This window comes from Pongo abelii, chromosome 1, assembly GCF_028885655.2.
Source record: "Pongo abelii isolate AG06213 chromosome 1, NHGRI_mPonAbe1-v2.0_pri, whole genome shotgun sequence".
Lineage (NCBI taxonomy): Eukaryota > Metazoa > Chordata > Mammalia > Primates > Hominidae > Pongo > Pongo abelii.
The window spans coordinates 232,810,890-232,833,425 of NC_071985.2; the positions used below are offsets into that span (position 1 = coordinate 232,810,890).

A 22,536-nucleotide genomic window follows, 5' to 3' on the forward strand; every position below is an offset into this window, starting at 1 on the left:
CGCCGAGCGCAGGCGCTCTACCTCTACCACGGCGCCCCGGGAGGAGCGCCCGCAACCACGCGTTGACCCCACGCTCTCGCGGGCGTGCATTCGTTCACTCACTCATTGATTCGCCGCCGCCCACACTCCCCGAGCGCGTCCGTTCGCCGCGTTGCGGCCAAGTCCTCCCAGACGTGGTTTTTGCAAACGCCCTGAGTTGCGCAACGGCCAGGATGGCTGGAGCGGGCGGGGCCCGTGCCCTTCCCGCCCCCCACTTTTCCACCGACTGTCCCCGAAGTCGGCCGTGGCAGGCCCCGCCTCACTTCCGGACCGGGGTGGTCCCCGGACGCTGCGAGGGGCGTTTGGCGACGCTCCCCGGCGGTGACAGCGGGCGGCGCGCGCGGGCGGCGGACTTTGGCGACGCTCCCCGGCAGTGACAGCGGGCGGCGCGCGCGGGCGGCTGACTTTGGCGACGCTCCCCGGCGGTGACAGGCGGGGCGGGGCGGGGCGCGGCGGCCTCATTCCGGGGAGGGCGGGCGCCGAGGCGGCGCGGGCGGGACGAGCGGTCCGGGCCGGCGCGGCTGCCGCTCGGCGCCGCGGTCCTCGTGCCAGTGAGCGCCGCGGCCGCCGCAGCCATGACCGTGGAGTTCGAGGAGTGCGTCAAGGACTCCCCGCGCTTCAGGTGCGCCGCCCGGGGCCGCCGGGGTGGGCGCAGGCCGGGGGCGTTGTTGCCGCCTTTGTGCCCGGCGGCGGGGTGGGGAGGTCAGCGCCGGGCCGGGCCGCGGCCGCCGGGGAGGGGCTGGAGGACCGGCCTCGGACAAAGCGGCGGCCCCGCCCCGCCATGCCCCGGGGGGCTGGAACAAAAGACGCTCCTGCCCTGTGCGGCCGCCCCGGGTGGAGGGCGTGCGCGTGGGCAGCCGTGGGCACCTCAGGACCGTCCGCCCCCGCTCTGTGTCTGCACCTCTACTGGGCTGAGCCCCTCCGGGGCCCTGCAGTCCAGCTCTGGCCAGGGTCGTCTGGGTCCGTGGGGGCGTCGGCCCCTGGTCTTTGCCGCGATCCTGTGTCCAGAGCAGCGCGTGGGGGACAGGCAGCTGGAGCCGCCTTTAAGGCCTGGGGTAGGGTGCTTGGAAGCGTGAAGTGGTTTGAATGACCCAGGGGCTTGGAGGGGTGGTGGCCGAGAAGAGCGGCGGGAAAGGTCAGGTAGGGGTAGGGGCTGTGTACACACTGAGTCTGCGTGTTTTCCATCATTCCTGGCGTGCAGGCGTGCACACCTGCGTGAACCACATGTTCACAGACGTGTGCACAAGTGTGCATCGGCCTTGCTTGGTGGACATTTGGCAAACGACAATGGAGGCAAAGAAACCTCTCTGCATCCCCAAGTGCGCACCTGCGTGAGGCCCCCTCCTCTGCACGTGCTCGTGTGGGGCGCGCTCTTGTGAACCCTGCCCCCTTGTATGCCTCCCTCGGGACACCAGGCCTTGCACAGGACGTGTGGATGAGCTGTGCCACAGGGCTGTGCTTGCTTCTGCATGTAGCCTGCCGATGAGTGCACGCAAGCGTGTGCACATGCCACCTCTCCGTGTGGGTTCACCTGTGTTAGCCATGTCACCAACAGACACATCAGCTTGTACACGCGTGTTCCACCACTGGGTACACATGTTGATGCGTGCCTGTGCAGTGTCTCCTTGGACACACATGTATGTGTGGTACCAGTGTGTGCAGGCATGTTTATGCATGAACATGTTTGCACATGTGTGATCGTGTGTGTGTGTGTGCGCGCACGCGCGCTGGGTCTCTTGGGATCTGCTGGCAAGTCAGCCTGTGTGTGGCGGCACAGGGAGCCTCTGCATCCCTGGAGCCCTCACCAGGAGGCCTGAGGAGCCTTGGAGTGGGAGGCTCAGGGCCAGCCAGGAGAGTGGCCCCCGGCCCTGGGCAGAGGAACTGGGGCCATCCTCTGCTCTCCCATCTTCCGTTGCTGACCTGGGAAAAGGGGTTGAATAACTTGGGCACCCTAGGATCCTGCATTGAGGACCCGGGCTGTGGGGAGGCGTGGGCATGGCCTCCCTGCTGGGAGCTGGGCCCTGGCTGAAGCACCCACCTTCTCCCTGGCCCCTCCCTCAGAAGCCTAATGGACCTCCTCCTCCACGCAGACGGCCCTGTACTGCTCTCGCCCAGTCAGGTGGGGGTGCTGGAACCCACTCACGTCTGGGCCTTCTCTCTGGTGACTGGCTCTCATGGGAGGTGGTTACACGAGCCAGTTATGGGGGCTGTGGGGCTGCAGTAGGTGCCCTAGAGCGGCTGCCCTAGCGGCTGCCCTGGGAAAGTGCCTCACCCCTGTGGGGCATGGACTGGAGTGGGGAGGTGAGAATGACCTGGCCCAGTGCGTTTTGAGGTTAGGCTGTGATTTAACTGGGGTTCGAGGGGCTCCCCGAGGCTGTCCTGGGGGCGGGCCCTCAGGGTGTAACTTGAGTTTCCTGGCCTACCGCCAGGCTGGGGGGCCAGGCAGGGTGGGCGGGAAGACGTGGTCTGTAACGTGGAGCCTGGTCGCCCCAGCCCTGGAGAGGGGGACCCTGCCCGCACTCTCCTGGTCTGGGGAGGGCCTAGTGGCAGCCCGGGTGCAGTGGGCTGGTGGCCAAGGGAGCCCGTGTAGGGGAACCGCCTGGCGTCTGTTCAGCGTGCCCCTCCCCTGGGTGGGGCTTCAGGCGCTGAGTCACGGCTTTGGTTGGGGGGCAGCCTCACCCTCCTCCCCATCCTCCAAGCTGCTGAGGAAATCCTGGGCTGAGCACAGCAGAGGAGGCCTAGGTCCCTGGGACTGAGGGGGAGAGAGCTGAGGGGCTCCCAGCAATGGGAGCAGCTCTCGGGGCCTCTGCCAGGGCCCACCCTGTCCCCAGGAGCACGTCCGTGAGCTCTTGGGTGCAGCCACCCCCGCTTGCTGGCTCTCCAGGGACACGGGCGCCCCAAACCCTAGGGCGGCAGCTCTGGGTGCAGCTGTCTCTGCATCCGGCCCTGCTCAGGGGTGGCTGCAACTCCTGGGGTGTGGCGCTCTCTGCTGCGTTCTTCTGGGAGGATGGTCCCTTCTCTGTTCTGGGATCCTCCAGCTGAGGTAGAGGTCAGGGTCCAGGGGCTACGGGCTGGGTGCTGGTGGTCAGCGGACACCACAGCGAGATTCCCTCCATCACCCCCTGCTTCGGTATTCAGAGTCCTCTTAGCCCCTTGGGAACAGGTGAGGGCTGCTCAGAGAGGACCTGGTATCCTGCTGGGGTGGCTGGGACCCTTCAAGGTCCCTGGCTGGGGCAGCCTGGTGCCTGCGGCTCTAGCTCCTAATTGAGGACACGCCCCATGTAAACCGCAGGCCCCTCCCCCGAGGCTTGGGACACCCGTCAGGGTAGCAAGGTATGAGGGACTGTAGGCCCCGATGTCCTCTGCTCCTGGACCCCTGCCCTAGACCTGTCCCTGGAGTCCTGGCCTCAGCCCGGGCCCTGTGGTGCCCAATCCCCAGGAGGCCAGATGGCCCGGACAGCCAGTGAGCCGATTGTGTGGAGGGCTGCCGGGATCCTGGCCCTGTTTCCCTGTTTCCTGCTCCCGGAGGGGGTGGTCACGTGCCCGATCCATCTGCCTCCTGTCTTCCGGGGATTCTCCCGCCGACGCTTCTCTGGTGATGTCATGCCTTAACCCTTCTCTCCCCAGGCAGCCCCACTGCCAGGCTGTCCTGGTGGGAGTGGGCTCTGAGGAGGACGGCCTACCCGTCTTTCCAGCTGACCGTGCCCCTTGCAGCTGTGAGGTTGGGGGAGCCGGGGGCGTCTCTCCCCAGCTGGTCTGGGTCCTCCTTGTGCTGCCAGGACCGAGAGCAGCCGCCCTACTGCCCCCACCCTGTCCCACAGTGCATGGGCGCCAGACCTGGGTGGGCTGCAGTAGTGCAGAGGGGTGAGGGGAGGCGTCACAGGGTTGAGAGGCTCCAGATGGGTCCAGGGTCGACTCTGAACTCCTAGAGGAGAGGCGGGTGAGGCTGGCTCAGCCCTTGGTGGGCACCGTCCCTGAGGGACTCCCAGTGGCCGGCTGTCCTGGGAGAGACTGGTCCAACCTTCTTCCCCGAGGGCACAGCAGCAGGCGTTACAGCCGGTTCTCCCTCTCCCTTCCTGGGGCTGGGGGGGCGGGGGGAAGCGCACTGAACCTGGTCCCAGTCCTGTCCCCGTAGCAGGCAGGCATCTGTCTCCCAGCCCGTTTCCTGAAAGCCCCTTCCCATGGTGGAGCCCCTCAGCGAGGTGCAGGGGGAGGCGAAGCCCTGAGGGGGCCGAGGCTGCAGGTGACCCCAGCCAGCCCCGTTCTTGCTTTAGGGCGACCATTGACGAGGTGGAGACGGACGTGGTGGAGATTGAGGCCAAACTGGACAAGGTGAAGGGTGGGCCTGGAGCACCTTGTGCCCGGCCAGGCTTGGGATGGCTGCATGGTGGGACTCCCTCTCCGGGCCTTACTAAGTCATTTACACCCCACATATGTGGAACATGGGTGTGGTGCTCCAGGTCCTGGCCCTGTGTCTTAGCATGTGTGTTCCAGGGTGCACATGTCACATGCACACATGGGGCTGGCCCTGAGTCTCGTCCCATCTGGGAGGGGCTGGGCCGTGGTGAGTCCCCGACCCACAGTGGCTGCCCATCCCCTCTGCTGGGCTGGTGACATGGGGACAGCTGCTGGGCTGGTGACATGGGGACAGCTGCTGTGTGGGCTGAGCCTTGGTGTGGCTGGGGCTGGGGCTGAGAAAGGGGAGGGGGCAACAGGCCGTGGAGTGGGGAGCCGGGTCCATGAGCCCCACATGGGCTGAGAAGGAGAAGGGGGCAACAGGCCGTGGAGCTGGGAGCGGGGAGCTGCGTCCATGAGCCCCACCTGGGCTGGTCCTGCTGGTCCTGCTGGCCCTGGGTCCCCTGCCTGGCTCCTGGTCCCTCCCAGCCAAGCGAGGCCATGGCGGCCCCACCCTCCCCTCCCAGACTGGCCTCCAAGCCCCAGGCAGGCCCAGGCGCGAGGAAGCTGCACCAGGGTGCTGAGTCCTGGGTGCCAACGCCCTGAGTGGAACCTACCCTGGGAGCTCTTCCCGCCTCTGAGTGGCCATGTGTGGTGGCGAGTACAGGCACCAGTGCCCACCGTGCTCACCACGCCCTGCTGGCCCACAGCTGGTGAAGCTGTGCAGTGGCATGGTGGAAGCTGGCAAGGCCTACGTCAGCACCAGCAGGCTGTTCGTGAGCGGCGTCCGCGACCTGTCCCAGCAGTGCCAGGGCGACACCGTCATCTCGGTGAGGGGCCGACTGACCTCTGACCTCAAGGTGGGGTCGGGGGAGAGGCCGAGGGAGGCAGCCCCTTGGGGGCGTCCAGGCCGGGAGCAGGCTGGTGTCTGCACCGCCGGGGGGCTCAGAGGGCGTGGCTGGGTGACCAGGGCCCGGATTTGCCGTCTCAGCACGGGTCCCCATCTGCTCCTCCAGGAATGTCTGCAGAGGTTCGCTGACAGCTTACAGGAGGTGGTAAACTACCACATGGTGAGCCCGGCCTCCCTGCCACCTGTGGGCCGCGCCCAGCCTGGAACCGAGCTGTGCTGGCTCACCTGAAGGCTGGCGTGGGGTCGAGGGGGGGCACGTTTCTGCTCCTCTAGTTGGGGGGGCATTCCACGTCTTCAAGTCAGTGTGGGGTTGGGGGACAGCCCTGGGGGCTCTGCCGTGTCCCAGGCAAGGGCCACACTAGACCCTGGGGGAGGGGTGGTTTATCCAGGGTTCCCCCAACTGGGCAGGGCTCTCGTCCCAGGCTGGCTTGGCTGCCATTAGGGTCTGAGTGGCCCCCGGGGGCCCTGGCACTAACGTGGATGGACACACAGGACAGGCACCCATGAGATGTGGGGCTGCAGCCTGGGAACCTGAGCCGCAGACTGAACAGGGGAGGTCCCGAAGTAGACAAGGCAGGACAGCTCAGCCGTCCCTTTGCTTCTGGTTGTGCCCGGTCCTTCTCTACTTCGGGTTCTGATTCAGAGCCCAGGCTCTGGCTCCCGAGGCCTAGCCCCTGGGTGCTCCTGGCTCTGGCCGAGTGTTCCCTGCTGCAGGGATGGGCACCCCAGGGTGGCCGCCCAGGGCCAGGAGGCAGTGGGGCTCAGGCTTAGGCTGTGCCCTCGGTGCCCGCCTGATGGGACCATCTCAGGCAGCCTTGGCCTCTGCACTCGTCAAAGGCCAGGTGGGACAGAGGGGCAGGGGTGACAGCCACCGCCTCTGGGTGCCAACTCAGGCCTGGGGGCAGTGCCCTCTGCTGGTGAGGATGGGGCCTTCTGTCTGGGGCTCTTTCGGGACAGGCCCCAAGGATCTCTGCCCCCCTCTGCCCCCAGATCCTGTTTGACCAGGCCCAGAGGTCCGTGCGGCAGCAGCTCCAGAACTTTGTCAAAGAGTGAGTGGCCCCCAGGGCTGGGGGAAGAACACTGAGGCCACGCTCCCTCCCTTGGAGGGGAAGGGGGTCTGGGGCAGAGCAGGGGCACCTTGGGCCCAGGCCTCCAGGCCGTGCAGCGGCTCCACGAGGCAGAAGGCTTGGAGGCAGACAGCCGGGTGGAGTGCGGGGGGTTCCACACCCTGCATGTGTGGGTAGGGTGTCCAGCCCCCGCAGCGGAGAGGTCCAGTCCACGTTGGGTTTGCGGGTCTGGAGTCCGGGGCATGGCTGGGGTCTGGGCTGGACAGATCCTGAGAGTGACGTGGGGAGGGGCTGGGGAGGCCTGGAGCAGATGGGAAGGGTCAGCAGGGGTGCGGGCAGGCCTGGGATAGGCTGGTGAGGAAGGAGGCTGTGCCCAGGAGCAAAGAAAGGGACTGGAGTGGAGGGGGGTGGGGCTGGGCATGGTGGCTCACACATGTAATCCCAGCGTTTGGGAGGCTGAGGCCAGAGGATGCCAGGAGTTTGAGACCAGCCTGGGCAACGTAATGAGACCTTCATCTGTACAAAAAAAAAATAATAAAAATAACAATAAATAAATAAATATATATATGTAAGATGGGCACGGTGGCATGTGCCTGTGGTCCCAGCTACTCAGGAGGATGAGGTGGGAGGATCAGTTGAGCCCAGGAGGCAGAGGCAGCAGTGAGCCATGATTGTGCTGCTGCACTCCAGCCTGGGTGACAGAGAGAGACTCCATAAAAAAAAAACAACCCAAGAACCAAAAATAAGCCTTATATGGTGGCACTTGTAGCCTCAGCTACCCGGGAGGCTGAGGTGGGAGAATTGCTTGAGCCTGGGAGGTGGAGGCTGCAGTGAGCCACGACTGTGCCACTGCACTCCAGCCTCCAGCCTGGGCAACAGAGAGAGACCCTTTCTCAAACAAACAAACAAACAAACAAACCAAACCAGGCCAGGCGCAGTGGCTCATGCCTGTAATCCCAGCACTTTGGGAGACCGAGGCGGGTGAATCACCTGAGGTTGGGAGTTCGAGACCAGCCTGACCAACCTGGAGAAACCCCATCTCTACTAAAAATACAAAATTAGTCAGGCCTGGTGGCACATGCCTGTAATCCCAGCTGCTAGGGAAGCTGAGGCAGGAGAATCGCTTGAACTCGCGACGCAGAGGTTGCGATGAGCCGAGACAGCACCATTGCACTCCAGCCTGGGTGACAAGAGCGAAACTCCGTCTCAAAAAACAAACAAAAAACACACAAACAACGATGTGGGAGACTCCAGGATCCAGCAGGTACCCTCCCTGATCTTTCACTCCACCTGGCACTTGGCCTCCAGGGATGTGCGGAAGTTCAAGGAGACAAAGAAGCAGTTTGACAAGGTGCGGGAGGACCTGGAGCTGTCCCTGGTGAGGAACGCCCAGGCCTCGAGGCACCGGCCCCACGAGGTGGAGGAAGCCACCGGGGCCCTCACCCTCACCAGGAAGTGCTTCCGCCACCTGGCACTGGACTATGTGCTCCAGGTCAGCCCCGGAAATGGGGTGGGGGGCGGGGACCAGCTGTAGCGAATGGAGGCCTCAAAGGCCTTGTACAGAACTGGCGGGATTTTGAGCAGGAGTGAGGATTCTCGCTTTGCCCGTGGGTGGGACCTCCAGACGTGGGGAAGCACTCCAGGACCATGGGAGGGTGAGGCTGGCCCAGTGCTGGGAGCTGAAGACGACCTGGGGGTCTCGGGGAACCACAGGCAGCTCAGGTGGACTCTGGCAGGTGCAGGGCTTGGGGCTGCCTCAGCCTCCGGGGCTCACCTGTGGGCTCCCCCTCTGGCAGATCAATGTTCTGCAGGCCAAGAAGAAGTTTGAGATCCTGGACTCTGTGAGTGCGTGGGGGCTGCCCCGAGTGCAGGCTGCGTGGCGGGGGCTGGACCGGGTGTGCTCGGGCCTCACCTGTGCTGCCCCCGCAGATGCTGTCCTTCATGCACGCCCAGTCCAGCTTCTTCCAGCAGGGCTACAGCCTCCTGCACCAGCTGGACCCCTACATGAAGAAGCTGGCGGCCGAGGTGAGCCTTTGGGAGGGGTGGGGCTGGGCCAGGCCTCCGTGACCTTCCCTAATGCCGCCCCCAACAGCTGGACCAGCTGGTGATCGACTCTGCGGTGGAGAAGCGTGAGATGGAGCGAAAGCACGCCGCCATCCAGCAGCGGGTGAGGCCGCGCAACCGGCTCCCTGCACGCCGGGCGCCTGGGAGGCCCCTGCGTCCTCACCCCATGCCCGGCACGCCCTCCCCGCCCCTTCCTCCTGCCTGTCCCCCACCTGCCCTGCCCACACCCTCTCTAGGGGACCAAGGCTGCTCCCTTTGATGCGTGCAGTGGAAGGGCACGTGCGGGTGGGGCCGCTGCTGGGATCTCCTTTTGAGGCCGTGGTCACCTCTGCGGCCTCAGTCACTGGCTCCTTGCGGGGCCTTTGCTTGCCTGTGGGACAGCAGCCCCGGCCACCACCCAGGGCAGAGGTTGGCTGCAAGCAGGAGTGGCTATTTTGGGATAGGGGAGAGCCCCCCAGGAGTTGGGGACGGGTCCGCCAGTCACCAGGAGTTGGGGACGGGTCCGCCAGTCACCAGGAGTTGGCAGCCGTCACTCACTGGCTCTCTCCCCCTACCCCCTCCTGCTCCCGCCCTTCAGACGCTGCTGCAGGTAAGTGAGCACGGGCCCTGGGCGGGCTGTGGGTCGGGGGAGACCAGATGGGGTGGTGCCTTTCCCTCCTCTACCCCAAGGGCACTTCAGCACCAAGGACACCTCCCACCAGTCTCGGCTCCTGTTGCTGCGGCTGAGAGAGAGGCTGGCTCCGGCCAGACCCCCACATCCCCCGTAGGGGTGGCGGCAGCTGTCCCTTCCCATCCCACGTGGCCTGGGGAGCAGGTGGCCGCCCCTCCCCTCTGCTGCCCTGGCCCGCCAGACGGTGGGACACACAGGGCCCTCAGTGACTCCCAGGCCTCCTGAATGGGGCTCTGTCCGCCCAGCTGGCCACATGAATGGGGCACTCAGGATGCGGAGGGTGGGGGGGCAGCTTCCTTCCTGATCGCAGCCTGCTTGTCCCTGCAGGGCTGGGGTGGGGCCGGCACTCTCGGGCCCCAGCTGTGAACGTGAGGGGTCTGCCCCACGGGTTGCGGGGCTGGGGGCCTTGCTCAGGTCAGGAAGTGGCTGTGGTGAACAGAGGGTCTCGTCTGAGCGTGTGGCCCGTGGGCCGTGTGGCAGCCTCACACAAGGACCTCACCCCAGCCTGTGCTCCAGGAAAGTACAGAGGGTAGCAGGGCCCCTGGGGTGGGCACTGAGGGGGCGGGTTCCATCCCCCTAGGACTTCTCCTACGATGAGTCCAAAGTGGAGTTTGACGTGGACGCGCCCAGTGGGGTGGTGATGGAGGGCTACCTCTTCAAGAGGGCCAGCAACGCTTTCAAGACCTGGAACCGGTGAGGGGCCTTCCTCAGGCAGGGGCAGGGGTCACAGCGGCCCTGGGATGGGCCCTGCCTGACTCCCCGCATCCCCCCACCCACCTAGGCGCTGGTTCTCCATTCAGAACAGCCAGCTGGTCTACCAGAAGAAGCTCAAGGTGTGCCCTGGGCCTGGGGCTGGGGCCCTGATGGCTGGACGCCCCACCTGGGCCACGGGGCAGACTGGTCAGTTGGGGTTGGCACAGGGCCAGGGCACTAGTGGATGCCGGAGCCCGAACAGTCAGGGAGCAGAGAGCTGGACACGGGGCTTGGGGCTCAGGCAGTCGGCCTCCGGGTCTCCAAGGTGAAGCAGGAAGTGGGTGGTCGGGGCCGGGTGGCGGCTGAGGGCAGGGGCCACAGCGGTGCCGCCCACAGGATGCCCTCACCGTGGTGGTGGACGACCTCCGCCTGTGCTCTGTGAAGCCGTGTGAGGACATCGAGCGGAGGTTCTGCTTCGAGGTGCTGTCACCCACCAAGTGAGGAGGCCCAGCCCAGGGTGGGGCGGGGGGCGTACCTGCCCACCGGAGCTGACGCCCACCCCTCCACTGCCTGCAGGAGCTGCATGCTACAGGCAGACTCCGAGAAGCTGCGGCAGGCCTGGGTCCAAGCTGTGCAGGCCAGCATCGCCTCCGCCTACCGCGAGAGCCCCGACAGTTGCTATAGCGAGGTGTGGCCCTTGGTGCCCCTGCCCCACACCCGTGCACACACCTACGTGCCACCGGGGATGGCCCCTGCCCCACACATGTGCACACACACACGGGCCACCGGGGATGGCGCCTGCCCCACGCCTTGCACACACACACGGGCCACTGGGGATGCCCCTGCCCCACACATGCGCACACACCTGTGTGTGGCACCTGCAAGCTGGGTGTGTGCTGCATGTGCACTGGCATACTGGCCTGTGCAGTGTGGATGTGCATGTGTGTGCAGGTACCATCTGCCCACATGAGGGTGTGCATGTATACATGCTTGTGCGGGCATGTGCTCGAGGGGCCCTGGCCTCCACTGGCACTTCTGGCTGGGGAGGAGGGGACCTGCTGGGAAACCATGCCAGAGCCCCTGCGGGACCGAGCAGCTCCACCCCATCCCCCAGAGGCTGGACCGCACAGCATCCCCGTCCACGAGCAGCATCGACTCCACCACCGACACTCGGGAGCGCGGCGTGAAGGGCGAGAGTGTGCTGCAGCGTGTGCAGAATGTGGCCGGCAACAGCCAGTGTGGCGACTGCGGCCAGCCGGACCCCCGCTGGGCCAGCATCAACCTGGGCGTGCTGCTCTGCATCGAGTGCTCCGGCATCCACAGGTGGGCCCCTGAGGGCCAGGCCGGGGATGGGGGTTGGGCCGGAGCTGGGGGCCTTGCCTCACCCGGACTCACCCCTACCTCTGCCCTCCAGGAGCCTGGGTGTCCACTGCTCCAAGGTCCGGTCCCTGACGCTGGACTCGTGGGAGCCAGAGCTGCTAAAGGTGCGTGTGGGACTCCTGGAGGCCATGGGACCCCCTTTGTGGGGGCGGGAGCTGGGGTCTGCAGGTTTGCACTGATGCCTGATTGCCCTGTCTCCCGCTAGCTGATGTGTGAGCTTGGAAACAGCGCTGTGAATCAGATCTATGAGGCCCAGTGTGAGGGTCCAGGCAGCAGGAAACCCACAGCCAGCAGCTCCCGGTGAGGTGGGGTACAGTCTGTATCAGTCAGGGAGCCCCAGCCTGGGGGCACAGCCTCATGTTCATCCCTGGTCCAGGCAGGACAAGGAGGCTTGGATCAAGGACAAATACGTGGAAAAGAAATTTCTGCGGAAGGCGACCATGGCACCAGCCCTGGAGGCCCCAAGACGCTGGAGGGTGCAGAAGTGCCCGCGGCCCCACAGCTCTCCCCGCGCTCCCACTGCCCGCCGCAAGGTCCGGCTTGAGCCCGTTCTGCCCTGTGTGGCCACTCTGTCCTCAGGTGGGAGGCCATGCCCTGGCAGGGCTGGGAGGGGCTTGCCTTGGTCGGGGATGGACTCCGTCAAGGGGCTGGTGGCAGGGCTCTGGGGGCATCTCAGGCTCCGCAGACTCCCAGCGTGACCTGGGGTTCCCTGCCCCACCCCGGGCCTGTTCCCCACTCTGAACATGCACTGCCCCTGCAGTGAGCACCCTGGATCGTAAATTCCGTCGAGACTCCCTCTTCTGCCCCGACGAGCTGGACTCGCTCTTCTCCTACTTTGACGCAGGGGCCGCGGGGGCTGGCCCTCGCAGTAAGTGTGGGGTGGGCCCAGCCAGGTGGCAGGGCGGGGCCAAGGAGGCTGGCCTGGAGGGTGCCCGAGTGTGGATGGCCCCTGCCAGGGAATGGAGCAGCATCTGGAGGGGCGGGGGGCCTCCTGGCCACAGAGCTGGAGGCCAAGACCCTGACTGTCAGGGGTGAGCTGTGCAAATGTGTGTGTGGGCTGTGTGTAGCCGGGTGTGTACACACAGCGGGTGGCCTGGGGTGCTGGGGCAGCAGAGGGTGCTGCCAGCCAGCCCTCAGCCTGGGGCCCTTCTGGGGCCATGCTGCCCGTTGGTTGGGTGGAGATGTTTCAGCCTGGGCCAGCCACAGACGGGGCTGGGGGGCCCACTGTGGGGGGTGCTGGGTAAGGCGGCGAGCGGGAGGGAAGGGCTTCCCGGCGGGCCTGGGCTTTAGGGGGCTACCCCTGGCACCTTTGAGCTGTTATTTGGTTTTCTCTCCTTTGCTCCTAGCCTGCGGCTGGCTCCCCCCTGGCCCTGGGTGGGAGCTGGTCCTGTCCCTAGGGGTGGCTCCTGGAGGGTGGGTGGGGTTCCAGCCTTGCCCCAGGGCTCTGGACGGAGTCTGGGCCTCCCACCCTCAGGATCCCCTTCCCTGCGGACCTGCAGGTCTGAGTAGCGACAGTGGCCTTGGGGGCAGCTCGGATGGCAGCTCGGACGTCCTGGCTTTCGGCTCGGGCTCTGTGGTGGACAGCGTCACTGAGGAGGGTGGGTGGCGCCTTGCCCTCGCCCGAGGCCCCTGCCCAGCCCCTGGGCAGCCCCGGGGGTTGCTTTCCCTGACCGCCCCTTCCCCACAGAGGGTGCGGAGTCGGAGGAGTCCAGCGGTGAGGCAGACGGGGACGCTGAGGCCGAGGCCTGGGGCCTGGCGGACGTGCGCGAGCTGCACCCGGGGCTCTTGGCGCACCGCGCAGCGCGTGCCCGCGACCTTCCTGCGCTGGCGGCGGCGCTGGCCCACGGGGCCGAGGTCAACTGGGCGGACGCGGAGGATGAGGGCAAGACGCCGCTGGTGCAGGCCGTGCTAGGGGTGAGCGAGCCACGGGGGCTGCGCGCAGGACACAGGTGCACACTCGCGTTTGCATTTTCTGTGGCCTCCACACAAGGGCCGCCTGTCTGCGGTGGGGACCAAGTTCGGTCCCGGCTGGGGGCGCCCAAGGCTGGGGTCAGGGTGCAGAGGCGCTGAGAGGGACCAGTACCGCGGCTCCGTCTGAGTTGCCCCGGCTCCCCAGGGCTCCTTGATCGTCTGTGAGTTCCTGCTGCAAAACGGAGCGGACGTGAACCAAAGAGACAGTCGGGGCCGGGCGCCCCTGCACCACGCCACGCTGCTGGGCCGCACCGGGTGAGGCGCGCAACCCACGTCCCGACCCGTGCCCCGACCACGCCTACCCCGGCCTGGCCACGCCCTGTCCGGCCACGCCCCGCGACCACACTCGCCCCGCCGTCCCTAGTCAAGCCCCGCCCCGCCCCGACGCGCTCCTCCGCCCTCGCCTCTCAGCCAGGTTTGCCTGTTCCTGAAGCGGGGCGCGGACCAGCACGCCCTGGACCAAGAGCAGCGGGACCCGTTGGCCATCGCAGTGCAGGCGGCCAACGCTGACATCGTGACACTGTGAGCGAGGCCGGGCCCTCGGGGCTGGGCGGGGCCTCCGGGGGTGGGGGCGGGGCCTCCGGGGCGGGGCGGGGCCTCCGGGGCGGGGCGGGGCCTCCAGGGCGGGGCGGGGCCTCCAGGGCGGGGCGGGGCCTCCAGGGCGGGGCGGGGCCTCCAGGGCTGGGGCGTCTCACGCTGCGCCTCCCCGTAGGCTCCGTTTGGCGCGCATGGCGGAGGAGATGCGCGAGGCCGAGGCTGCCCCAGGTCCCCCGGGCGCCCTGGGGGGCAGCAGCCCCACGGAGCTCCAGTTCCGCAGGTGCATCCAGGAGTTCATCAGCCTCCACCTGGAAGAGAGCTAGGGCCGGGCAGGCCGGGCAGCTGCCACCCCGCCCGGCCCGACGCTCCGCATGCCCCGAAGTCCCTGGTGCCCACCCGGCCGCGGCCCTGCCTGTGACCCGGGTCGATGCCCGGCAGCCCCAGTGCCGGGGCGCCGCGGCCCCGCTCACCCAGGAGGAGAGCGAGGGCCCCGCACTGAGTCTCTTGAAGCCTCACGTTTCCCTAGGGGGGTGCTGCATCGTCGGGTGCCCCTCACCCCACCTGGGGAACCTCTGTCTTCAGGTCACCCCTCTTCAGGAGCCTGGGTTGCTCATGTCACAAGCCACTCTCAAGGCCCATGTCACCTGTGTCCCTCTGTCCTCAGGGCCTGTGTTGTTTCGTGCCGCACTTCTGCTCAGAACACTGACCTGTTAGCTGGGTCCCTGCTGCACACCCCACAGCCTCCCCCCAGGGCAGAAAGGGTGGCCCATCCAGGGAACCAACGAGTACCTCACTTAGTGACCCCAGCATCCAGGCTGGCGTCGCGGGTGCTGGGCGGGAGGGGCTCTGGCCTGGGTCCTCAGCCCTGGCTGGACGCGGGCGTCCCAAGGCCACGTGGCTGGCCACGAAGGTCCCCGTGCCAGACAGCCCCAGCCTCGTCCCAGCCTCCTCCGGAGGCACCTTCTCCTGGTACTCGGCCCAGAGCCTGTGCATAAAGCCACTTTGCCACTTTGCAGCCCGCATCTCATGTTCTTTGTAGCGGACCGAGTGGGTTTGCTATAGGTCTCGTCTGACTTTGTCTTGCGTCTTTTCTCTGTGGACTCTTGAGGACGCCTGAGCCCCAGCCCTGCCCCTCACCAGCCTCCCCCTTGGATCCAGGGGTCCCTCGGCTCATATTGCAGGGCCTGCCAATGCCTTCACGCACCCCTTCCCCATAGGCGCCTGGCAGGGAGGCAGGCAGGGCCTCCCCGACTTGGCGCAAGTCAGGCTAAGGCCAGTCGGCTGGTCACTATGCAATGTTGCCCTGGGGAGGCTCCCTGAGGGCACAGTGGGCGCTGGACCCGGACCCCCAACTCTCTTGCCTGCTGCTTGTGACCCTGAAGAACAGAATTAATTCTTGTCCCTCTCCCTATGTGAGCTTGGCCCCGCCTCCCGCCCCAGGCCCCTGCTGGCGGGTCTCACCCCCCACCCCTCGCTTTGAATAAACCGCTTGCGCCCACCGCCTGCTCCTGGGCTCCCGTGCCTCGCTCTGCTCTGTCTCCAGGGAGTGTCTGTGTCCCCTGCCCTCCCCGAGGGGCATTCCTGAGCCGGGTAGCACCCAAATCAGACTCCAACAGGCTGCAAGGGGCCTGATGGGGACCTGGGGCTTGTTTGACAAAATCTGGCTCCTGACGCCCCTGGCCCCCATTGTCTCGCCCTTCTGCCCTTCTCTGTTCTAGACTGAGTCCTCTGGTGGGAAGAGGGGTGGACGCAAAACGGCGAGGCTGGGCTGGGGCTGGTCCTGTCCCAGGCCCTGCGCTCAGGGAGGCGCCAGGTGCAGTCAGGGTTTCAGCTCACCGGGCACGGGGTGGCTGGAGGGGCGCACAGGCACACACTGGCCACCAGGTGGAGTCAACAGCTTTATTTCAGAGCAGCCCAAGTGTACCCGTTGGGGCCCGCCTTGCCTTCTGCCTCCCTGCAGCTGAGGTGACTAGGCTTGACACACGTACACAGGTGCATCAGACGTGTGGACATGCAGAGACAGACACACGGAGCACAGGCACATCACCGCGTGTCAGCACGTCCAGCTGCACTCGTGTGCACGCGGGAACCCCCCTCCGCCCTGGGCCTCCTCAAGACCCGCCCCAGGCAGTGTGGGTGGTTGACCAGAGGCGCCGACATGCCCGGTGCCTGCCTCCCCACGGCCACAGCGTGTGCTGCTTCCTGGGCCGCTGGATGACCTGCGAAGGCCCTGCAGCCGCTGGTCTGGCCCACCCTGGGCCGCTGGGGAGCCTGCTGCCGCCACAGCTCCAAGGACCAGGCCAAGAGATCACACAGCCCTGGCAGGTCTGGTTCAGGTGTCCAGAGTCTCAAGGGGCTGGGGCCCAGCCCAACTCTCTTCTGCTGAGACTCTTGCCAGAACCCCTGGAAGCATCATCCGTGGGAGATGAGGCCCACTGGGCCCCGGGTCGTCTGACGTCCCACCTGCAGGCGTGGGCATCTGACTGGCCTCTGGCTTGATGTTGGACGCCCCTGAGGCAGGGCTGGCTCTGGGCCAGGAGAACCACGCCCTGCGGAGCCGGCGGCCGCCTAGCAGCAGGGTGAGGGCAGAAGCATCGAGCAGCAGCTCCAGGAGCTCCAGGAGGGAGAGGACGGAGGCCCCAAACCACAGGCTGCAGAGGCTGCCCATGGCCGAGAGCAGCTGCGGCACCTGTGGGCGGGGTGGGGGCGTGAGGGGTGGGCCCAGGCCCCCGTGCCCCTTCTGTGCAGGGCCAGCCACTGGCGCTGCCCCCACCCTAGCCCAGGCAGGGGGCCAAGGCTCACCGAGTACACCGGCGCCTCCTCCACTGAGCGGTAGTTGAGCTCCTGGTAGACAACGTTGATTTTGGCCAGGTTGCGCCTGGGGCAGGATAGAGGCGTGAGGGCGCTGGCCCAGACCTTCATCATGGGGAGGGGGGCTTTGAGGGGAGAGGGGCTGGGATGCCTCTCTGGAGGGCGAGGGTGTACCCACCTCTGTCTGTGGCTCTGACGCGGCAGCCCCTGTTCACCTAGCGCAGCTAGAGTCCAGCCCTGCACACGGAAGGTTTGCTGTGGCCACGGCTCCCCCACACCCCCGGTCATCCCGGGTACCACGGGTGGATGTGGGGGCAGAGACCACGGGGCATAGGCTGGGTCAGCCCCAGTCCTGCCCTTGTCTTGGGTGGGCTCTGTGGGACCTGTGGGGTCTGTCTGGCTGTCCACACCCCCACCCCACCACTTTGGGGACTCACAGCTGACTTGGCGGAAGGCCACCTGGAGGTCCCAGCGGAGAGCTTGAATGCAGACTCCCTGGAAGAGACAGCCGGGTGTCACCTGCCACGCTACCTGGGGCAATGATCCCTGGCCCCGACCCCAACACCCCCGTCTCACCTGCAGGGCCTGGGGCAGCGGGACGTACAGGGGAGCCGGTGGGTCTCCAGGTCCTGGTAGAGGCGGTAGAAGCAGTGTCCTTGGGGAGGGGTCAGAGGCATGTGTGAGGCTCGCCGTGACCACCCACTCATGGCTGGCAGAGTGGGAGGCAGTGAGCAGGACTCACCCCAAGCAGGGTGCCGGGCAGAGCTGCAGTACTCAGCCCCCGCCGGCAGAGGGTGGAGGAGGTAGCCACAGAGGCAGGTCTCCACCATCAGCTGCTGGAAGCAGGACACCAGGCAGGCCTGGGGACACGGGGGATGAGCAGGGACACGGGATGGAGCGGAGACACGGGGGACGGAGCAGAGACACGGCGGACGGAGCAGAGACACAGGGGATGGAGCGGGGACACGGGGGACGGAGCAGAGACACGGGGGACAGAGTGGGGACACGGGACGGAGTGGGGACACGGGATGGAGCAGAGACACGGGATGGAGCAGAGACATGGGATGGAGCAGAGACAAGGGATGGAGCGGGGACACGGGGACGGAGTGGGGGCCTCCACGGGGACTGCCCAGTTCCCAGGCCCTCTAGTACTCTCCCAGACCCCTGCCCCGTTCCCCCCCCCCACCACGCCCCCTGGCCAGCCCAGCCTCACCTGCCCCCGCATCCCCCTGCCAGCCCAGCCTCACCTGCCTGGTGTAGGAGGTGTTGTGTAGCAGCTCCACCTCCACGCCTTCCCCGTGTCCCGTGCAGTGGCCGTAGGGGCTCCCGAGCCGGTGCACCTCATCCTGGGAGGGGACGCTTCAGTTCCATGGGCCCTGCCCCCACCCCCCAGAGCCCAGGTTGGGCAGGAGGCCTGGGCCGGATGTTGGCTGCAGAGGCCAGCTCACCTCTCGGATGCTGATGGTGGCCTCCGTCCCTGGCCGGATGCTGAAGCTGTGGTGCCCCAGGAAGGGCGTGTGGTTACGGCCATGAACCATGACCTTGATGCCGGCCCTCGTGGACAGCAGAGGGAGGTGAGGCTGCTGCTCAACCCTGAGGACGAGGCCGACTCCTGGGAGGCCAAGGGCTGGTATGAGGCCACCTGACCTGCACCCCTGCTCCCGCACCGGCCGGGGCTGGCACTCACCGTGGGTGATGCCGGGGCGCTGAGCTGTCCAGACGCCATCAACCGTGTAGCAGCTGCCGTAGGTGGGGTGGTGGAAGGTCCGGAACTGTCTGGAATGAGAAGCCAAGCTCAGACCTTGAATGTCGGCCGCCCGCACCCATCACGCTGGCCTGAGGGGCCATGGCCTGCCCTGTCTCTGTGGAAAGTTCCTCCCGGCCAGCCTTGGGTGGCTCCCAGCATTCAGCCAGAGGGACCCCAGGGGTGTGGCCACGCTCTGCAGGGCGGGATGGAAGGAGCGGCCCCCGCCCGCCACACTCACCGGGTCTGGCAGTCCATGCCGTCATAACTGCAGGAGAGGACGAAGCGGCCGTCCTGGCTCCCGTGGCTGTCCTCCCACACCGTGGGCAGCAGGGCCAGGATATCCACATAGTGGAGGTGGTACCAGTCCTGGATGGCCGCCACGCCTGATGCATAGCTGCGGTAAAAGCAGTCGCCCCCCGTGCTGTTGCACTGGGAGAGGGGAGGGAGGGTCAGCTCTGTGGCCACAGCCCGGGCCCTGCTCCCCACTCGAGGCCCTGGCGGCCGCAGCCCCACACCGGAAGCCTGGGCCCTGCTCCCCACTCGAGATACCAGCAGCGCAGGGCCGTGCTGCCAGCTCAAGGCCCTGATGGCCGCAGGCCCCGGCTGGGACACTCACCAGTCTGAACCCCACTCTGACCCGGCTGCCCGAGTGGCTCAGCCTCTGCAGACGGATCTCCCGGTCCAGGTGGAAGCGGGGCTCGTGGCGGGGGACAGCGGCGGAGAGGGCGGCTCTGCCTTTGCTGAAGTTGACATTGTACAGGGAGTCAATGTTCTCCCTGGCAAATTCGTCCAGCAGCTCCAGATGGCGGAGGACCGGACTCGGCCTGGGAAGCAGGGCCCTGGCGTCAGAGTTGCCGGCCCGGGGCCTCACACTGGCCCCAGCATCCCCGTGTGTGCTGTCGGGACAGCAGTGCCTCCCCCACTCAGGACACCCAGTGGGGTGAGCTGGACCCAGAGCTGGAGTTGGAGGCCGTGGCTGCCGATGAGGTCAGCCCCGGAGCCCGGCCCGCTCACAGCCCCTCCCACCTTCCCTCCTTCTGGAAAGCCTCGCCCTCCCCTACTTCTCCTCCCAGGCTCCCAAGGGCCCAGGTGTCCCTCCAGGGTGGCACTGACCACACCGGGCCCCCTCCTCGGCGGTCCGAGAGGTCCCGGCTGGGCACCGAGGTTTGGGGAGGTCACAGTGACCAGGAGGGTGGCACTGACCACACCGGGCCCCCTCCTCGGCTACAGGGGCCAGTGGGGCTTTGGTTAGAGACAGTCACGGGGGCGAGGAGCTGGGGCGGCCACCCCTCCCACCGACAGCCCTGGCCCTCACCGGCGTGGGTTCCCGTCACACAGGGTGACCAGTGGGAGTAGCTTGCGCTCTGAGTGCACAGAGACGGCCATGAGGACTGGGCGGTGCCAGTGACGCTCAAAGAGGAGCCCCAGCTGCCAGCAGAGCGCGACCAGGGCTCCCAGGGACAGCAGCCCCCAGGACGTCGTCTTGAGGCGGTTCCCGCGGGAGCAGACCAGGCGGATGGCGCCGTGGATGGTGGCGTTGGTGCAGAAGAAGGTGAGCAGCTCCTGGAACGAGGCGGGCAGCTCCACCAGCCCCTCCTGGTGCCCCTCCTTGGGCGGCAGCGGTGGTGCTGATGGTGGCCCCGGCCTGGGGGGCGTCTGGGGTGCAGCCTGCGTGCAAAGAGCGGCCTCAGCAGGGCCCAGCCTGCAACCACTCAGGCCTCCCCACCCTGGGCCTGTCGTGTCCCTCAGCCACTAGTGCCCCGCCCTACCTGCTCGGTCTCTCGGACAAGCCCCTCCCAGGGTGCTCTGACACTGCACCCTTCTCCCCGGATACACCCATCCTTGGCACGTCTCAGTGTAGCCTTGGAGCTGAGTTTGAGTTTGGGCTGCTGGGGCAGCAGGACTCAGAGAACAGGGTGCTCAGGCCCTGCCTGGCCCTGTTTGCAGGCAGCGTTGCGCTGAGTGGGTCTGTGCTGCCATCCCTCCAGGTGACAGGGCCTCTGGGGAGCCACAGGCCCAGGTGATCTGCCCGAAAGGCAAGTATGGTAGCGTGTCCATGCGGCCCGCGTGGGGTCTGAGGCCCTGGGGAAGACTTGCCCTTCTTGCCCCTGATGGCTGCACCCACCCCAGCCCCCAGTGTGGCCTGCTGAGGACTGACTGTGCCAGGCCCACCCAGCCAAGTCCAGGAAGCGCCTGGCCTGGACGCCGCTCGGAGCTGTGGCTCAGGGCAGCCCCACTGAGCTGAGTGCCGGGGCCAGCTGCAGAGGCACAAGGGCTCCAGGAAGCCCAGCCACTGCCTGCCCAGTCCTGCGCTGGAGTCTCTGGGGTCCTGGGACAGGCCTAGCTCTGGTCTGTGAGGCTGTCCCTCTGCCCAAGCCTGCTCCGAGGTACTCTGGGGAGGTGCTAGAGCGAGCCAGAAGCTTCGGGGCCTGGGGACAGCAGGTGGGGACGGCTCCCCTCGGGTGTGTGGGCCGCACAGGCCTCCAGGCAGCCTGGCCAGGAGCTCCACCACCGGGCACATGGCTCTGCTCACCCTGCGTCCCCATGGCCGTCTGAGCAGGGAGGCTAAGAGGCTCAGAAGGGTCTTTCTGACTCCAGTCCCCACTCCTCGTCTCCACCTGGCACATAGACAGGGCAGCACCGTCCCCCCTAGTGGGGGCTGCCAGGCCGGCAGAAGCGGGAGCTCTGGATTGGGGTCTGGTGGGCCAGTCAGGGCCCCCAGGGCTTCTGAGATGAGGCAGGACCTGGACCCCTGGTCAGAGACGAGCCAGACCCCACCCTGCATGTGTGCGTGTGTGTGAGACAGGACTACACTGGCCTCTCTGCCCCGTCTGGCTCTGCGCCGTGCCATGTGGCCAACCCACGGGCTGCACAGCGCCTGGACACGCAGTGTCTGCAGTGTTCTCCCGGGGTCTGTCCAGCACACGCTGTGCACCCCCAGTGGTCCAGCACACGCTGTGCACCCGCAATGGGACACAGCCCTCTTCAGGATAAGGAGGCACTCAGGGATGACCTGCCCCATCGCCATGATGCAGTCCTGTTCCTGATGGCACACGGGGCCAGGCATCGGAAAGAGACGCCCCAACGCAGCCCCTGGTACCTCAAGGCAGGAGCCCCCCCGCCAACCCCCCCCCACCCCTACCCCCCATCCTAATCCCCCCACGGTACCTCGAGGCGGGTCCCCCCCACCCCAACCCCCTCACCCCAACCCCCCACATGGTACCTGGAGGTGGGAGCCCCCCCGTGTGGCTGCTTCCGTTCTCCCGTCCATGCTTCGGTGCTCAGCCATTGTGGGGGCAGCTGGCAGCTCTGAAGCAGGATGGAGCCTGTGGCCTCCTATTTAAAACAGGCCGGCTGGGCGTGGGGCCATATGCTGCAGGCGGGGGAGGACCCAGCCAGGGCAGCCACACCTGCCCCGGACCCAAAAGGAGAATTCCTGGGGGACAGAGATGCCCATCCCTCTGCAGGCGAATCTTTCCCATCCTGAGCCCTGCAGGGGAGGTCTGGGGTCCTGACCCTGGCTGAGAGTAAGGGGCTGCAGCCTCTGGAGGGAGGGGGAGGGCAGTGTTGGGCTGAGACCTCCTTGGAAGCCCCATCTTTCTTTCTTTCTTTTTTTGAGATGGAGTCTCACTCTTGTTGCCCAGGTTGGAGTGCAATGGCACGATCTCGGCTCACTGCAACCTCCACCTCCCGAGTTGAAGCAATTCTCCTGCTTCAGCCTCCTGAGTAGCTGGGATTACAGGCACCCACCACCATGCCAGGCTAATTTTGTATTTTTAGTAGAGATGGGGTTTATCCATGCTGGTCAGGCTGGTCTCAAACTCCCAACCTCAGGTGATCCGCCCGCCTCAGCCTCCCAAAGTGCTGGGATTACAGGCGTGAGCCACCGTGCCCGGCCCAGAACCCCCATCTTTCTCTGCCAGCTCCTGGAACTCAGATCCGGGGCCGTCGTGGGCTCCCAGCACTCCCTCCCGTCCCTGCCTGCTCTCCTCCTGCAGCTCTGACCACAGGAGTGTGTGGCTGACAGACACTGGGCGGTGACCTCAGCTCCCAGATCCAGTGTCTCTCGGGACCAGCCGCCCAGCCATTGGGACAGGTGCTAATGTGGGAACACCAAGGGCCGGGGTGTGGAGACGGCACCTGCTCCCGAGTGGGCACAGGGGCTCGCCCTCCCTGCTGGACACTATAGCCGCCATCAACCACACCACACACTAAGATGATGTGTCACACACTAAGACAATGTGTCACATGC

The 22,536-nt window shown here is 66.6% G+C and overlaps 2 protein-coding genes across 6 annotated transcripts; one reads left to right on the forward strand and one right to left on the reverse strand.

Annotated features, from left to right (window-relative positions):
- Positions 1-496: 496 nt before the first annotated feature.
- On the forward strand, positions 497-14,741 carry ACAP3 (ArfGAP with coiled-coil, ankyrin repeat and PH domains 3). Of its 4 annotated transcripts, none has more exons than XM_054558086.2 (24): positions 497-661; positions 4,314-4,371; positions 5,145-5,264; positions 5,451-5,504; positions 6,335-6,393; positions 7,720-7,903; positions 8,208-8,252; positions 8,341-8,436; positions 8,504-8,578; positions 9,053-9,064; positions 9,726-9,838; positions 9,927-9,978; positions 10,235-10,335; positions 10,415-10,526; positions 10,953-11,161; positions 11,253-11,322; positions 11,424-11,518; positions 11,595-11,797; positions 11,979-12,086; positions 12,718-12,816; positions 12,906-13,132; positions 13,335-13,444; positions 13,601-13,711; positions 13,902-14,741. In XM_054558086.2, exons 1-24 carry the CDS (start codon positions 615-617, stop codon positions 14,047-14,049), a joined length of 2,508 nt encoding a protein of 835 aa, XP_054414061.1. In that variant the 5' UTR covers positions 497-614; the 3' UTR covers positions 14,050-14,741. The 4 variants fall into 4 exon arrangements, with proteins under 4 accessions (XP_054414061.1, XP_054414069.1, XP_024111345.2 ...); XM_024255577.3 differs by lacking the exon at positions 497-661 and adding an exon at positions 779-1,094; XM_054558101.2 differs by lacking the exon at positions 497-661 and adding an exon at positions 2,822-3,082.
- An 870-nt stretch (positions 14,742-15,611) lies between these two features.
- On the reverse strand, positions 15,612-22,141 carry SCNN1D (sodium channel epithelial 1 subunit delta). 2 transcript variants are annotated; one of them, XM_024257135.3, is made up of 13 exons: positions 21,508-22,141; positions 19,600-19,952; positions 18,901-19,108; positions 18,523-18,713; positions 18,225-18,313; positions 17,986-18,149; positions 17,785-17,883; positions 17,280-17,397; positions 17,114-17,192; positions 16,975-17,032; positions 16,716-16,774; positions 16,529-16,604; positions 15,612-16,415 (listed from the first exon to the last, which is right to left on the reverse strand). In XM_024257135.3, the coding sequence occupies exons 1-13, from the start codon at positions 21,571-21,573 to the stop codon at positions 16,059-16,061; spliced, it is 1,917 nt and encodes a 638-aa protein (XP_024112903.1). In that variant the 5' UTR covers positions 21,574-22,141; the 3' UTR covers positions 15,612-16,058. The 2 variants fall into 2 exon arrangements, with proteins under 2 accessions (XP_024112903.1, XP_054414086.1); XM_054558111.2 differs by having other exon boundaries at positions 17,114-17,397.
- Between the last annotated feature and the right edge of the window lie 395 nt (positions 22,142-22,536).

Bases quoted from the DNA above. Each gene is read 5' to 3' on its own strand.
- ACAP3 (XM_054558086.2), top strand. From the start codon at position 615: ATGACCGTGGAGTTCGAGGAGTGCGTCAAGGACTCCCCGCGCTTCAG. The intron at 10,527-10,952 runs GTGTGGCCCTTG...CCCATCCCCCAG, and splicing joins CCGACAGTTGCTATAGCGAG to AGGCTGGACCGCACAGCATC. The intron at 12,087-12,717 runs GTAAGTGTGGGG...GCGGACCTGCAG, and splicing joins CGCGGGGGCTGGCCCTCGCA to GTCTGAGTAGCGACAGTGGC.
- SCNN1D (XM_054558111.2), bottom strand. From the start codon at position 21,573: ATGGCTGAGCACCGAAGCATGGACGGGAGAACGGAAGCAGCCACACGG. The intron at 19,953-21,507 runs GTACCATGTGGG...CTTTGCACGCAG, and splicing joins GGGGGGGCTCCCACCTCCAG to GCTGCACCCCAGACGCCCCC. The intron at 17,033-17,113 runs GTGAGACGGGGG...TGTCTCTTCCAG, and splicing joins CGCTGCCCCAGGCCCTGCAG to GGAGTCTGCATTCAAGCTCT.